Genomic DNA, 12,500 nt, shown 5'->3' with positions numbered 1-12,500 from the left:
AATGTAATACTTATGAAAAGCAAATTTCTGCATCTTTTTCAAAGTTATTTGTTTCATTGACTTCTAACTAATTATATCAGTAGAAAGTACCAAGTTGAACTTATAATTTACGTTAAAATACCTGATAAGCTCCATGTGTCTTTCGCGAAACAAACTTGTACACGTCACCGTTTTCGGGGTAAAGTTTTTTTATCCATCTTTCTCATTAAGACTGACTTTAATTTTATATCAGCTTTGAAGCGCTTTGCCAGCTTCAGAAAGCTATAACATAAACTCTCTGTAGGTTTAGCAGCGATATCAGATGCCCCTAACAGGAATTATTAATTAAGCGAGAGAAAGTTCTTAAAATTATGGTCCAGTGTTATTCTTTATAATATGCTTTTCAATTGGCTTTGTATTCCAGAAAACCTTCATGATCACACATCAGTCAATTCGTAAGCTTTCACGACTATATTAGACTAAGTTGATACAGAGGATGAAAGTTTGAGAGTTTTTAAACCCTTTTTCTACCTTATCGCTCGATTACACATTTTGGAGAAGTAAATAAAAAAGGAAGTTATGCTACAGTTTAAAGCGCCACTAACAATCAAATCTATGTGCTACGCGTGAAAGAAAAAACTGAATAGAAAATACTTCCTGCTTTCCCGTCGATTTACAGGCGAAGCAACATTAATTTATCGCGCGGCGATATGGATTTTTAACACTTGATTTCGTAGTTTTTGATAAAAGATTTCTAGAAATGATTTGGAAAATATTACCTTTCTTTTAAAATTAATTGACATGAAGATTTTTCAGAAAATTTTAAAAGTTGGGAGTTTTTAATTGACAAAAGTTTCATGAAAAGTATAAATTAATTACTTGCCAAAAGTGGCTTCATCTTGAACTAAAACTTTCTCAAAGTGCAAGAATATCTCGGTCCGTTGAATATCAACTTTTCAACACGGACATTTCTTGAGACCAGACATGAAACCAATTTCGAGAGGAAATAAAGTGTCTAACACCTTACGAAAATCTTCCGGGAAGACGAAAACCTTCCGGTAAGGTTTTCATCGCCAATCCAAGCGGGAGCGACGTGCATCAGTGATCGCAGTAGTAATACCAATAATATAGTGGAATATCACTCTTGCAGCATTCTATGTCCTTGAGACCAAAAGATAATGCATGTAAACGAAATTTGAGAGGAAGAAGTATTTGCAACGAAGGGGAGGTTTCAGTCGCCCATTAGGAAATTTAAAAAAGTTAGTTTCTGCCTTGAAGGTTATACCTTACAAGAGAATAGGAACAAACTTACTCTATTCAGGGCTATGTATTTTGGTTGTTTGTTAAACAACGCCATAACAGGTGGTTTAGAGCTTTAACTAAAAAAAACAACAATTTTCTAGATCTTCATAACAACATTTTAAAAAAAATTGATGCATAGAAAGGAATAAACCAACCTTGGTTTCCCGTCGCTTCAAAATTGCTTAGAGAGTTTTGTTTTTCAAGAAATACTATTTTGAATACAGATGAAGTGCATACATGTTCTGTAGCACTTTGTAATAATCGTCAGACTTTGTAATACGTGTCGGATTTTGCATTAACTTTTGTTGCAATTTGTAATTATACACTGTGCCACTTTGGCACCTGAGCTGGCGTAAAGTTAAACATTGTCGACGTTATTTATATGATCGATAAGTTTTTTAAGGAATGGAAATTGTGGTCGATTTTTAAGTTGAAATGGCAAGAAAAACTTGCCAATCTGTGTTATTTTCCGGTTAAAAAAATGAAAAAAAACATTTCGGCCGTAAATTTTCGGCTAAATTTGAGAGGAAGAAAGATTCGCAACGAAGGGAAGGTTTTAGTCGCCCACCCAAGTGGAAGCCACGCGCATCGGAGATCGCAATAACAAAGACGCGCCAAATAATCTCTCTTTCGGCGTGGTTAAATTTAAAAGACATATTAGCAAATTCAAAAACTTCAATTTCTGCCTTGAAGGGTATACCTCACAAGAAAATAAGGACAAACTTACTCTCTTCAGCGCTATGTATTTTGGTTTTTTTTGTTCAACAACGCCATGACAGGTGTTTTAGAGCTTTAACTAAAAACAACCCACAGTTTTCTAGATCTTGATGAACAGATTTTTTAAAAAAATTGATGCATAGAAAGGAATAAACCAGCCTTGATTTTCCTGTAGGTTCAAAATTTCTTAGAGAGTTTTTTTTTTGAGAAATACTATTTTGGATACAGATGAAGTGTATTCGCGTTCTGTAGTACTTTGTAATAATAACCTTTATCGCAACTTATTCACTTATTTACGTAATTAAATGCTGTCTCACTTTGACACCTATGCTGGCATAAGGTTAAACATTGTTGACGTTATTTCTATGATCAATAAGTTTTTAAGTAATGGAAAATTGTTGTTGACTTTTGAGTTGAAATGACGAGAAAAACTTGCCAATCTATATTTTTTCCGGTTAAAAAAATTAACCAAAATTTTCTTCAGTAAACTTTCGGCTAAAAATCGACGGGAAGGCAGAAGTTATTTTCTAATCAGTTTTTTGTTTCACGTGTAGCACATATCTTTCATTGCTAGTCGCTCTTCAGCTGCAGCGTGCGAAGCGCACTGGCTGAGTCCTCGTACTTAAGAAAACCTTCATCATGGCATGCCCTACACCACGACGCTTTCCCAAACTGCATTTCGTTCCTTTAAATATCAGTTTTTCTGCACGATAGGTCTTGAGACTAAAAGATGATGTATGTAAACGAAATTTAAGAGGAAGAACGATTTGCAAAGAGGGAGAGTTTTTAGTCGACCATTTAAGTAGGAGCCAGGCATTAACAAAGACAAACATCAGATATTCTATTTGCTCATTAACACCAAAACAGGTGGTTTCTTCCCCTAGCTAAAATAACATAGAGTTTTACAATTCAGGCTAAACATATTTTCATATATTTTATATATAAGGCGACAAAAGCCAACCAGAGTTTTCAAACAGGTTTAAACCTGTTAAGATTGCAGGGCAAGTAAAAAATCCGATATTGCCTACCGATGGAACACACAGTTGTAGTGTGAAAATTACCTCGTAATAAAAAACACTTTATTTTTAAGAAACTCAAGATTCATATTAAAGTCTGAAAATTTTCTTTTTAAAGCAATTTTATGGTAAAATGATCTCTTGCATCACATCTTACGCGAAACGATAAGTTTGAAACCTAATTGATTTACCTTTCAGCTATCTTTTACGAACTACCTTAATACCCAACAGCAACAATTTTTTTCCCGTTATTTATTCTAGAATAAGGGAAGTCACTTTAAAGGTTTTTTTTGTGTTTCATTAACTAACGGACTGAAAGTAGTATTGTTGTTTATTTTATTTTCTTTTTAATTTTTTTTTTTTTTTTTTTTTTTTTTTTTGTGCTGACCCAAAGTGTTTTTAAGGTACACTAATAAATTCTGTAATATCTGATATGTATCGCTCTGGCAGTGGTATTCACGTTTCTGATCAGAATATAAGTATTTCTCGAGCTGAAATTATGATGACATTTTTTCTTATGAATCCAATGCCTCCAGATTTTGGCTGCCGAAGTCTTAGGTTTAAGAGATCAGAAGGAGAACGTGCTCCTCAACGTTATGTATTTAAAGAAATTTACTTGCCAATGGGGGAGGAGCTCATGACTCATGACTGTAGATATGAGTGCCTCATGGAGAGCAACTGTTTGTCTGTGAACATTGGCCCACCGAACAAGACAGGCTTCAGGCTCTGCCAACTGAGTACTTTTGACCACACCCAACATCGTGAAGATAAAGAAATAAAAAAAGGTTTTATTCTCTGGGCCTCTGAGGTAGGTTTTTACTTTACATTACAGTACAATCGTCTGAAATCAGCTTGAATGTTTTTGGTCAAGTATAGATGCTAACAGGCGTTTTTCTATCCTATCAGAATTCGTGCACCAGTAATCCCTGCCTCCATAATTCCACCTGTCTCAATGGATATACCGACAAGAGATACATTTGTCTGTGTCCAGATGGTTACACGGGAGAAAACTGTGAAAAAGGTCTCACTAATATTCTTTTTTAATGTTCTGAAGGTTCTTCATCCAGCTTGCGGATAAGCTCATATCAGTCCTCGTTGTTTTCTTTGTTTAGATAGAAACGAGTGTATTGACAACTCTCATGACTGTCATGCCAAAGCTGTTTGTAATAATACCGAGGGATCATTTACGTGTAGCTGTACAGAAGGTTATCAGGGGAACAGTCGGAATTGCACAGATGAGATTCATAGATATTCATAGAGACATATTATTAATAATGAAATATTTTCATAGCATCATATCCAATGGCTTATGGCGCTTTACAAAGCCTTGTTTGGCACTTTGGCCAGACTGCATTGAACAGTTTACAATTTTTGAAGGAAACTTTTGCGAATACCCCCATTTTAAGAATTAAGGCTGTCGCGTACCCAATGCAGCGGACACGGGGTGTTGTGCACTGGAGTTCGGGGAGTATCACAGTGTAGGAATCGACACCACCAGTCGATTCAACAGCGTTTAATGCTGTCGTCTGACTATGGTACACATGCGGTGAAACCTAAAAAAGGGAAATTGTAATGTACAAGATCAAAAAATGGGATGAGACTGATAACAAAACAAGTCAAGTGGAAAAGAAAGGAAACTAAATACAATAAGCTTAACTTACGCCTGATCTTGTCTTTACGGGCTTAGAGAAACTACAACGTTACGTAACTGGAAGAATCTTGTGTAAAAAGAAACTCTGATCTATCTCCGTCGATCTCTTAACTCCAACTGACTGGATACTTAAGGGGCGTACCGCTATAAGGGTATACTTCAGGTATACAATCGCGAATAGGGTTTATTAGGAGTGCTAGCCAGGTAGTTCAAACTGTAAACAATAGTACACTTGGAAAGTTGGGACGTAAACTCGACAAATTTTTGCAGATACCCTCATTTTAAGAATTAGGGCCATACCACAACACTAGCAGCTATGTTCCCTAATCTCTGCAATAAGTGTATGAATTATTTAACGATGCAGTAGAAGGGGCGGACGGTTTTTTCTTCCTCATCCGAGAAGACTAAAATGTCTAACCATTTGCGCTGAGAGTGATTTATCACATAAACATAAACCGGACATAAACTCTGATAAAATGTGCGTTTAAAACGAATACTTACCTCAATCATTGCAGCTCAGACAGATACTTTATGAGGTCTGGTTTATGACTTTTATTGATCCATATAAAGTTCATGTCCTGTCACAAGCCTGGTCAAAACATAACAACAACTGTACAATAATACATTTTCAAAACCATTAAAAAGCGGGGAATTCATCGCGCAAAACAAAATAGTTCACGTTTGATTCAGTTCCTCATTCACGGGTCACGTTTAAATAAAAAAAAATAATAACTTCACGTGGACCTAAAAAGATCTTATTATCTTGAATCGCGATTCACGAAATAAGGAAAAACTCAAATCACGATTCACGATGAAAAAAATCGCCCAATCATGTTTCACATAAAAATTACAGGGGACCCTCTTGTCAATCACGGAAGCAGACAGCGAGCAAGTTTAATTTATTTTATATAATACCTGACATGTCTGCATTCAGATCAAATCAATCAAGCATTCATTTGGTTACTTTACAGATTTAAGTGATTTTGAGTTCGTTTCCAACTTCTGTCAGAGGAAATCAAGTACAATCCATGGAATTAAGCGAGTATTTTGTCATTAGTTCAAACACTTCCATTGCTTAACATGAAAAACTGAAAACTGAACAACTGTCCGAGAGAATGGTTAACTGTCAGAGCTGATTGCCGTAAGCACGATCAGAAACAGTTTGTCCCTTTTCTTCTTTCCATTCCTTCGAGAATCTTGGATCAAAACTTTCCGTTAAGGCCATCTCAACTTACAGTCACTGTTTTCCTTTTCCCTGTTGCTGAGAGTGTGTAACTTTAACTCGTCTCATGCAGAAGGCCGACTGAACGCGCCTTTGTTTTATTTTATGCAAAATCATTATGTCTTCGTGATCTGCATTTGACGGGTGTCGTTAAAGTTAAAACTATAATAGATCAGAAACCCACAAACTCAAAATACGAAGAGAAACCAGCGAATATTGAAAGAAGTTTGAGTGAACTGACAGAAAAGACAGCAGAAGCACTTCAGGGGAAATGACTTCAGTTCGATCGAGCAGAGAGTCAATGACGTTTTAAGCTCAAATTAAACAAAATTTGTGGTGAATTTATAGCATCACCCATTACTTGAGGAATCACAGAAGGGTAAAGAAAATCACCTGAATAATACAATAGATTTACGAAGAGCAGCATAAAGTTAAAGAAAACTTTCAAATTCTTACCTCTGTGCCCCTAGAACCAAAGCTTGCCATGGGTTTCAGATCATTAGTGTGTTGTAAGTGGTCTGAGTCACTCAGCTGGCATAAAATTCTATCTTTTCCGCTTGGTCCAGTATTGATCGATGTACATCTGTCTTCCATAGTACACCAATTTCTGCAGTGACTATACATATGCATTCCGACTGGTAATGAAATGTTTTTGAAGACGTGGCCTATCAATACATATCCATTTATTGGCTCCAGATTCTTGAGACGTCGACAGCCATATGTATAACAGACAGGAGCAGATATATATCATATTTAACCAATCGTTCTCAAAGTGTTTGTGTTAATGGGATAGTTTCAGAGCCTCAAAAAATCGATTTAGGAGTCCCCCAGGGTAGCGCTTTAGGGCCCTTGCTCTTTATAATGTATATTAATGACATATCCCATGGCGTTAGATATTCTAATGTTGAGCAATATGCTGATGATACGCTTCTTCACTTTGCTAGTGACGATGTTAACATCATTGAGTCCAATCTGTCATCTGATTTAGATAGTGTTACTCAGTGGCTTAGTGCTAATTACCTAATACTCAACTCTACCAAATCTAAAATAATGCTTGTGGGTACCCATCAAAGGCTTGCCTCTAAGTCGTTCTCCATATCATCTAACGGCCGAGACTTAGAGGGATTAGAAAAGTTTAAATATCAAGGGGTTTTTATGGACCCAACACTTTCTTGAAAGTCCCACTTTAATTACTTGGGAAAGAAGATCTCGTCTAGATTAGGAATGTTGCGTAGAGCACGAAAGATCTTGCCTCAGTCATCCTGTATCATTTTGTACAAAGCAATGATACTCCCCCTTTTCGACTATTGCTCAGTTGTGTGGGATAGTTGTGGGGCTATATCTAAAGGGTATCTTGATATGCTTAAAGGGCGTGCAGCGAGTATTATCTTAAATAGGGCTGTGAGTGAAACAGATATTGTTTGTATTCTTGGTTAGCCTAGCCTTCAGTTTCGTAGAGACTATCTTAAATGCATGCTGGTTTTAAAATCTATGAACGGCTCAGCACCTTCCTACCTATTGAGTGATTTTACTCAAGCAAAGAAATATCATACATATAATATCAGGCACAGGGATTTGATTCGTCTTCCTTTGGCCAAAAGCACTAAATATCAAGGCAGTTTTAGATATAATGGTGGGTGCACTTTTAATGGAAACGCTCTCGAATCTCTATCCAAACTTAGGAACCGAATAATCTTCCCGCACAAGACCGATTTTGTTACAATAGAATTTCCAAACGCTTCTTTTTCGCGAACTTTGGTTTAGCAATGCTCACCAAAAAAAGAAAAGAGAAAAAAATCGACTTTCTTCCCGCTCATGTTTCTTTGAAATGTTCACACTAGAATTGTATTTCAGAGCCACGATGGGTGTGAATGTTTGATGTTTGCCTAAACGCGACAAGTTAATAAAGAACTTCAATGATTTTCATAGAAAAGCTGCGTGCAGTAATGGCAAGGGATCAGTCAGCTGCAGCTGTAAGAACAGGGTAAAGTGCGAAAATACATTCATAACACAGCGCCCTACGTAGTTCCTTACAATCCACTATTATACCATTCAGTCAGTACGTGCACTATTTCAATTTAGCAGCCAGCTAATTTCAAACGTTTGCTTAAGTCGCCTAAAGCGACAAATATCTTACTTAATTCGTTTTCACGATCTGTTTTGTAAAAGGGTCTGAACTGGGTTAAGGCCGACTAACGACAAAGGGTGAAAAATATAACTGGCTACCGAAAAAACGCAAAAGAAAATTATCGATTAGTGACAAGTAAGTAATCGATTTTCTATTCAGAAAGAATAGCATCTGAACCACTTAAATAGATAATTATAAAATTTCCTGTCATCAAACTAACATTAAGGCAATCGATGAACGCTTTCAAGAACAGAGGCCTAGAGTCCAAAATGTGAAGGAAACATAAATCACGACAAAAAGTGAGAGATGACGAAAGTTTGGCAAAGAGGCTTACAATTGAAAGAGATGAAGTAGAGAAAAACGAGCCCTAAGTTTTGAAACTGGCTGAATTAGAAAGATTGAAAATTTAAGCCGACGACAAAGTAATGAAATTCTGGCCGAAAATCCTAGGCGCAAATGAACTCCCCCCCCCCCCCCTTCCCCACTTGTAATTTTCAAAGACTACAAAATGCACTTGCCCCACAGGCTGTGCAATTTTGTTGTCTTTGAAAAATATACTCGTGCTCATTAAAAAAAAATGCACTCGAAATCATTTTAATACCTAAGCAAATCATATGCGTTACGTTAGTTTAAAAGTGAACTTGCGCGCAGTGCGAGGTTGATAAAAAATCACGAGTATAATTTCAGACCCAAATTGCACGACACGAAATTCAATCACCATTTCATTACACCTCTTTAAAAATCGCAAAATTCAGTCGATCAAATACAGGTTCTCTTAGTCTGTAAAAATATTTCCATTCGAGACAAGTGGGTACGCGTCAATTAGGAGAAAATGAATGAATGAATGAATGAGTGAAAGAAAATAAATGCGTTAAAAAAATTGAAAAATCATTTAAATTAAGTAAATAGATGATTAATTTTAAGGAACACTTCACTGGTTTTAACCATTCCACGCCTCTTTTTTAATTTGCAAATTTATTTCCAATCATCGTTAAATAAACTTATCCATGAACGCAACTCAACAAAAACTATTCTCCCAGATTTCAAAGCTCTTTTTACCAACCTTGGTGCAACTGGAACACATGGTCCAACAAGTCTGGGTATTAGCTACTTAGCTACTTAGTGGATGTTAATTTTACTTTTTCCTCTCAGCATTCAGAGCCGTGTTCTCAAATCTCAATGCCACTGGAAGATGTGGTCCAACATCGCTCGGAAGTTACTACGCAAGTCAGGATCATGACGAACAAGTTGCTCTGTCCAGCGGTATTCAACAATGGACTGTGCCGTATACTGGTGAATACAGAATAGAAGCAATAGGAGGAGCAGGAGGATACGATTCCCACACCAACAGCTCTAAGTATCGAGGAAGAGGAGCAAGAATGATTGGAACATTCAGCTTAAGCAAGGGAGAAGTCATTCAGATACTTGTTGGTCAAGAAGGAGGGATTAACAAGCACTACCTTTCTTCTGGCGGTGCTGGAGGTACATTTGTGGTGAGGGGAGGCAACACACCTTTGATTATTGCCGGAGGTGGAGGAGGAATACAGAATCCAAGTTCAAGACATCCAGGATGTGATGCTAATGCTGGTTCTTCGGGAAATCCTGGGTACGGGTCATGGTCAGGAGGGAACCATGGATATGGTTCACAGATTGCTGATGGTGGTTATTCCGGTGAGTGGGTTCTTTTGGTATGTTATCATTAGTCTCCGAAACCTAAAGATTAAAATCTGGTATCCGCATATTAATTAATTCTTGTCAGAAGAAAAGGAAAACTTAAAACTGGCTACGTCGTGATTAATGGAATTATATGAACTGCATGGCAAAAAGGTTACGGATTTATCGTTGTTAAATATTAAATGGTTTTGTTTCCGTTTTTGTCTTGTTATTGTTGTCTCTTTGTTTGCCTATGTACATTTTTTAAGTGAGGATTAAGAGCAATTCTGAAAGAATCGAACATCTTGGAGGTGAAAGTTTCAACCCCCTTTTAATCTTGCATGCAGTTAGGCATTCGGGGGATGTACAAAAACGCCCTTTTCAAAAGACTGCTGCGCTCTTGTTGAATGGTAACAACGGCTACCCGTTCGAGGTCTGGGGCCTCGTTTTTACACAAAAACATCGTAAAAAAGTGTAAAATGTTTATCTCTCTATCTCAAGCGCAATGCAAAATTACAACTTGGTACTTCTATCATACATTTTGACATCATTTGTCTTTTCTCTGATGCATTAAATTCTTCCCGATAGGGAATGTGAACACATCATTCGATTATTAATCTCGGTGCAGTTTCGGTTTTTTTTTTCTGAATAGACGTTTGTCTGAATTTCTCCAAAGTGCACTGATTTTGAAACTAAAAAATAAGCACCTAGTTGGCTACAATATCCTAGTTTATAAGTTGTGTAAAAATATCCAATTGTGTTCTTGCCCAAAGTGGTTCACAGATAAATGCTAATGAAGACTTGCAGCATAGGAGTCGAAAGGTCCTAATTAATACACGATTGATTAGCCTATCTCTTTCATGGTAAGACAAACGATTAAAGGTTCATTTATCTTAAAGTATTGTTGTTGTTGTTGTTTTTTTTTTTAAATAGTGCAAACTAGTCAATGAAGGTTGACGTATGAATGTTGCAAGAATATTGACTCAGTTGTTGCGGGAGCAATCTTAGATCGACATATATTTGATTACTAAGTCTGTCTGAGCAATTATCATCGACTTCCAATAAGCTCTGTTGTACAAAAGTATCTCTGTTTTTATCAATCAAATAACGAAAAAATTCAAAAAGTCCACAGCCTCAACGTCTAGAATAAGAACCCACTTAGGACACAACTACTTTTGTTGTTGTTATTATCACTGATAGGTGGCGGCGGCGGAGGTTTCTACTCCAGCGGCAGAAGTTCAAAGGAGTTTGGTGGTACCATGGGAACTGGTGGACAGGGTGGTAAGGGATTCTTACAGGGAGGGGTGGGAGGTAAAGCCAAGTTGAATAGTGCTGTTGGTGGATTTGGTGGAGGGGCAGGTGGTTATGGATGGTCAGGGGGTGCGGGAGGAGGAGGAGGGTACTCTGGAGGAAGCAGTGGCAATAATATCCGGAATTCTTGTGGAGGCGGTGGAGGATCTTATAATGTTGGTAAATATCAACAAAATGACTGTTGCTATCGATCAAATGGTCATGGTCAGGTGATCATAACTTTATTGTAAAGAAATATCATTGATTCACTATCAACCGTTTGCTTGAAAGGTGTACATGGCTGATCCTTGAACAACGTTTGAGTTTTGCTGTCGATCGTTTTTATGCACAATCCCATCAGTCACGATTCTCGATTTGTTTTTCTTCCTCCTAATTGGTGTATCTGTGTAGCGTTTAATTTTACATTAACTATGGATAATATGATTTGGATTAATATTGCATGCTAACTTTTTCCTTTTTTTTTATTTTACCATAATTTCTTTATTGAATTTTGTAATGAGTGTGCGAGGAGGAAACTGAATTTAAACTCTTCTTTGGTTTGAAAGATTAATACTGAACTACATGGTGGATCTGAAATGCTAAAAAAGTAATACTTTTGCATTCTCTTCAGATTTAAAAGGAAGAATATCATTGAGAAAGTTTAAATACTTTTTCCAGTTACTCTTTCATTTGTTTTCATACATTTTTATGCATCCCACAGATTTATGTCAAATCAAGTCAATGAATTTCAGTTTTTGCGTGACTTTGACCGTCGCTTTGGCCTTATGACTTGTTAACTGTACTAAATAAACTCTGGATAATAAACTTTGGCTTTAACTGTTCACGCATAGGTGATTTTAACCCTTTAAATCTCAAGATCTTGTTAGTAATTCTCCTTACTGTCTGCCAAATAATTCTCATTATGTTAGCTTGGAGAATTTGATATCAGATCAATTAGTAATCCCACAATTTATATTTGTCTTTATTCTCATCACTTGTCTGCATGATATTGTATGGATATAGTAAGGAGAAATTCTGTCTTGGTTACTAATGGGAGTTAAAGGGTTAATAGAGATTAGATGTGACAACAAGTTAGATAATGTTATGGAGCTTGAATATTCATAATGATTAGACTAAGAATCTTGAGGGGAAAAACAGCTCATGTTATTCTACATTACAATTAGCGACAAAGTTGTTGACACATTACGGTTGAAGATCAATTCTGGAATAGTAGACCAGTTTTATTCCTCATAGCATTACACCCACTCGTCCACAGCACAACATTGCATTTATTTTCTTCTGTCTGTGATGGAAAAACAGCATTTCATTAACGTTAGTGCTGTAAGACTTGCACTTTTTTTCTTATAAAATTGAGTGGGTGACGGGGTGTTGTAGTAAACCATGTAAATTAAAAAAAATATTTAATAAAATATCCTTAAAAGCGATTACGTGAATGTTATGTGTCAACTAACCTTATCGCCGAATGTAGATCCACTAAGGAGCCAATCTCGTAGTTATAACCCATGTTTTCATTGAAATGCC

At 36.6% G+C, this 12,500-nt stretch overlaps 1 protein-coding gene across 3 annotated transcripts in view; it reads left to right on the top strand.

Moving 5' to 3' along the window:
* Nucleotides 1–12,500, top strand: part of LOC149051335 (uncharacterized) — a 52,371-nt gene that overhangs the window by 24,942 nt on the left and 14,929 nt on the right. Inside the window, exons 1-5 of one of the 3 annotated variants that reach the window (XM_089199474.1) lie at nucleotides 2,200–3,822; nucleotides 3,921–4,035; nucleotides 4,127–4,234; nucleotides 9,168–9,686; nucleotides 10,869–12,500. The exon at nucleotides 10,869–12,500 is cut by the window's right edge and continues 236 nt beyond it. The exons of 1 other annotated variant lie outside the window; for it this stretch is intronic. In XM_089199474.1, the coding sequence (XP_089055600.1) occupies nucleotides 3,448–3,822; nucleotides 3,921–4,035; nucleotides 4,127–4,234; nucleotides 9,168–9,686; nucleotides 10,869–11,209 (1,458 nt within the window). In that variant the 5' untranslated portion in view covers nucleotides 2,200–3,447 and the 3' untranslated portion in view covers nucleotides 11,210–12,500. Of the gene's footprint in view, nucleotides 1–2,199; nucleotides 3,823–3,920; nucleotides 4,036–4,126; nucleotides 4,235–9,167; nucleotides 9,687–10,868 lie in introns of those variants that run through there. One more of the 3 variants, XM_089199468.1, reaches the window with a different exon arrangement.

Source organism: Pocillopora damicornis, chromosome 1, assembly GCF_964200805.1.
Source record: "Pocillopora damicornis chromosome 1, jaPocDami1.2, whole genome shotgun sequence".
Classification (NCBI taxonomy): Eukaryota; Metazoa; Cnidaria; class Anthozoa; order Scleractinia; family Pocilloporidae; genus Pocillopora; species Pocillopora damicornis.
The sequence above is the reverse complement of the archived record's forward strand: the minus strand, read 5'-3'. Positions and strand labels throughout refer to the sequence as shown.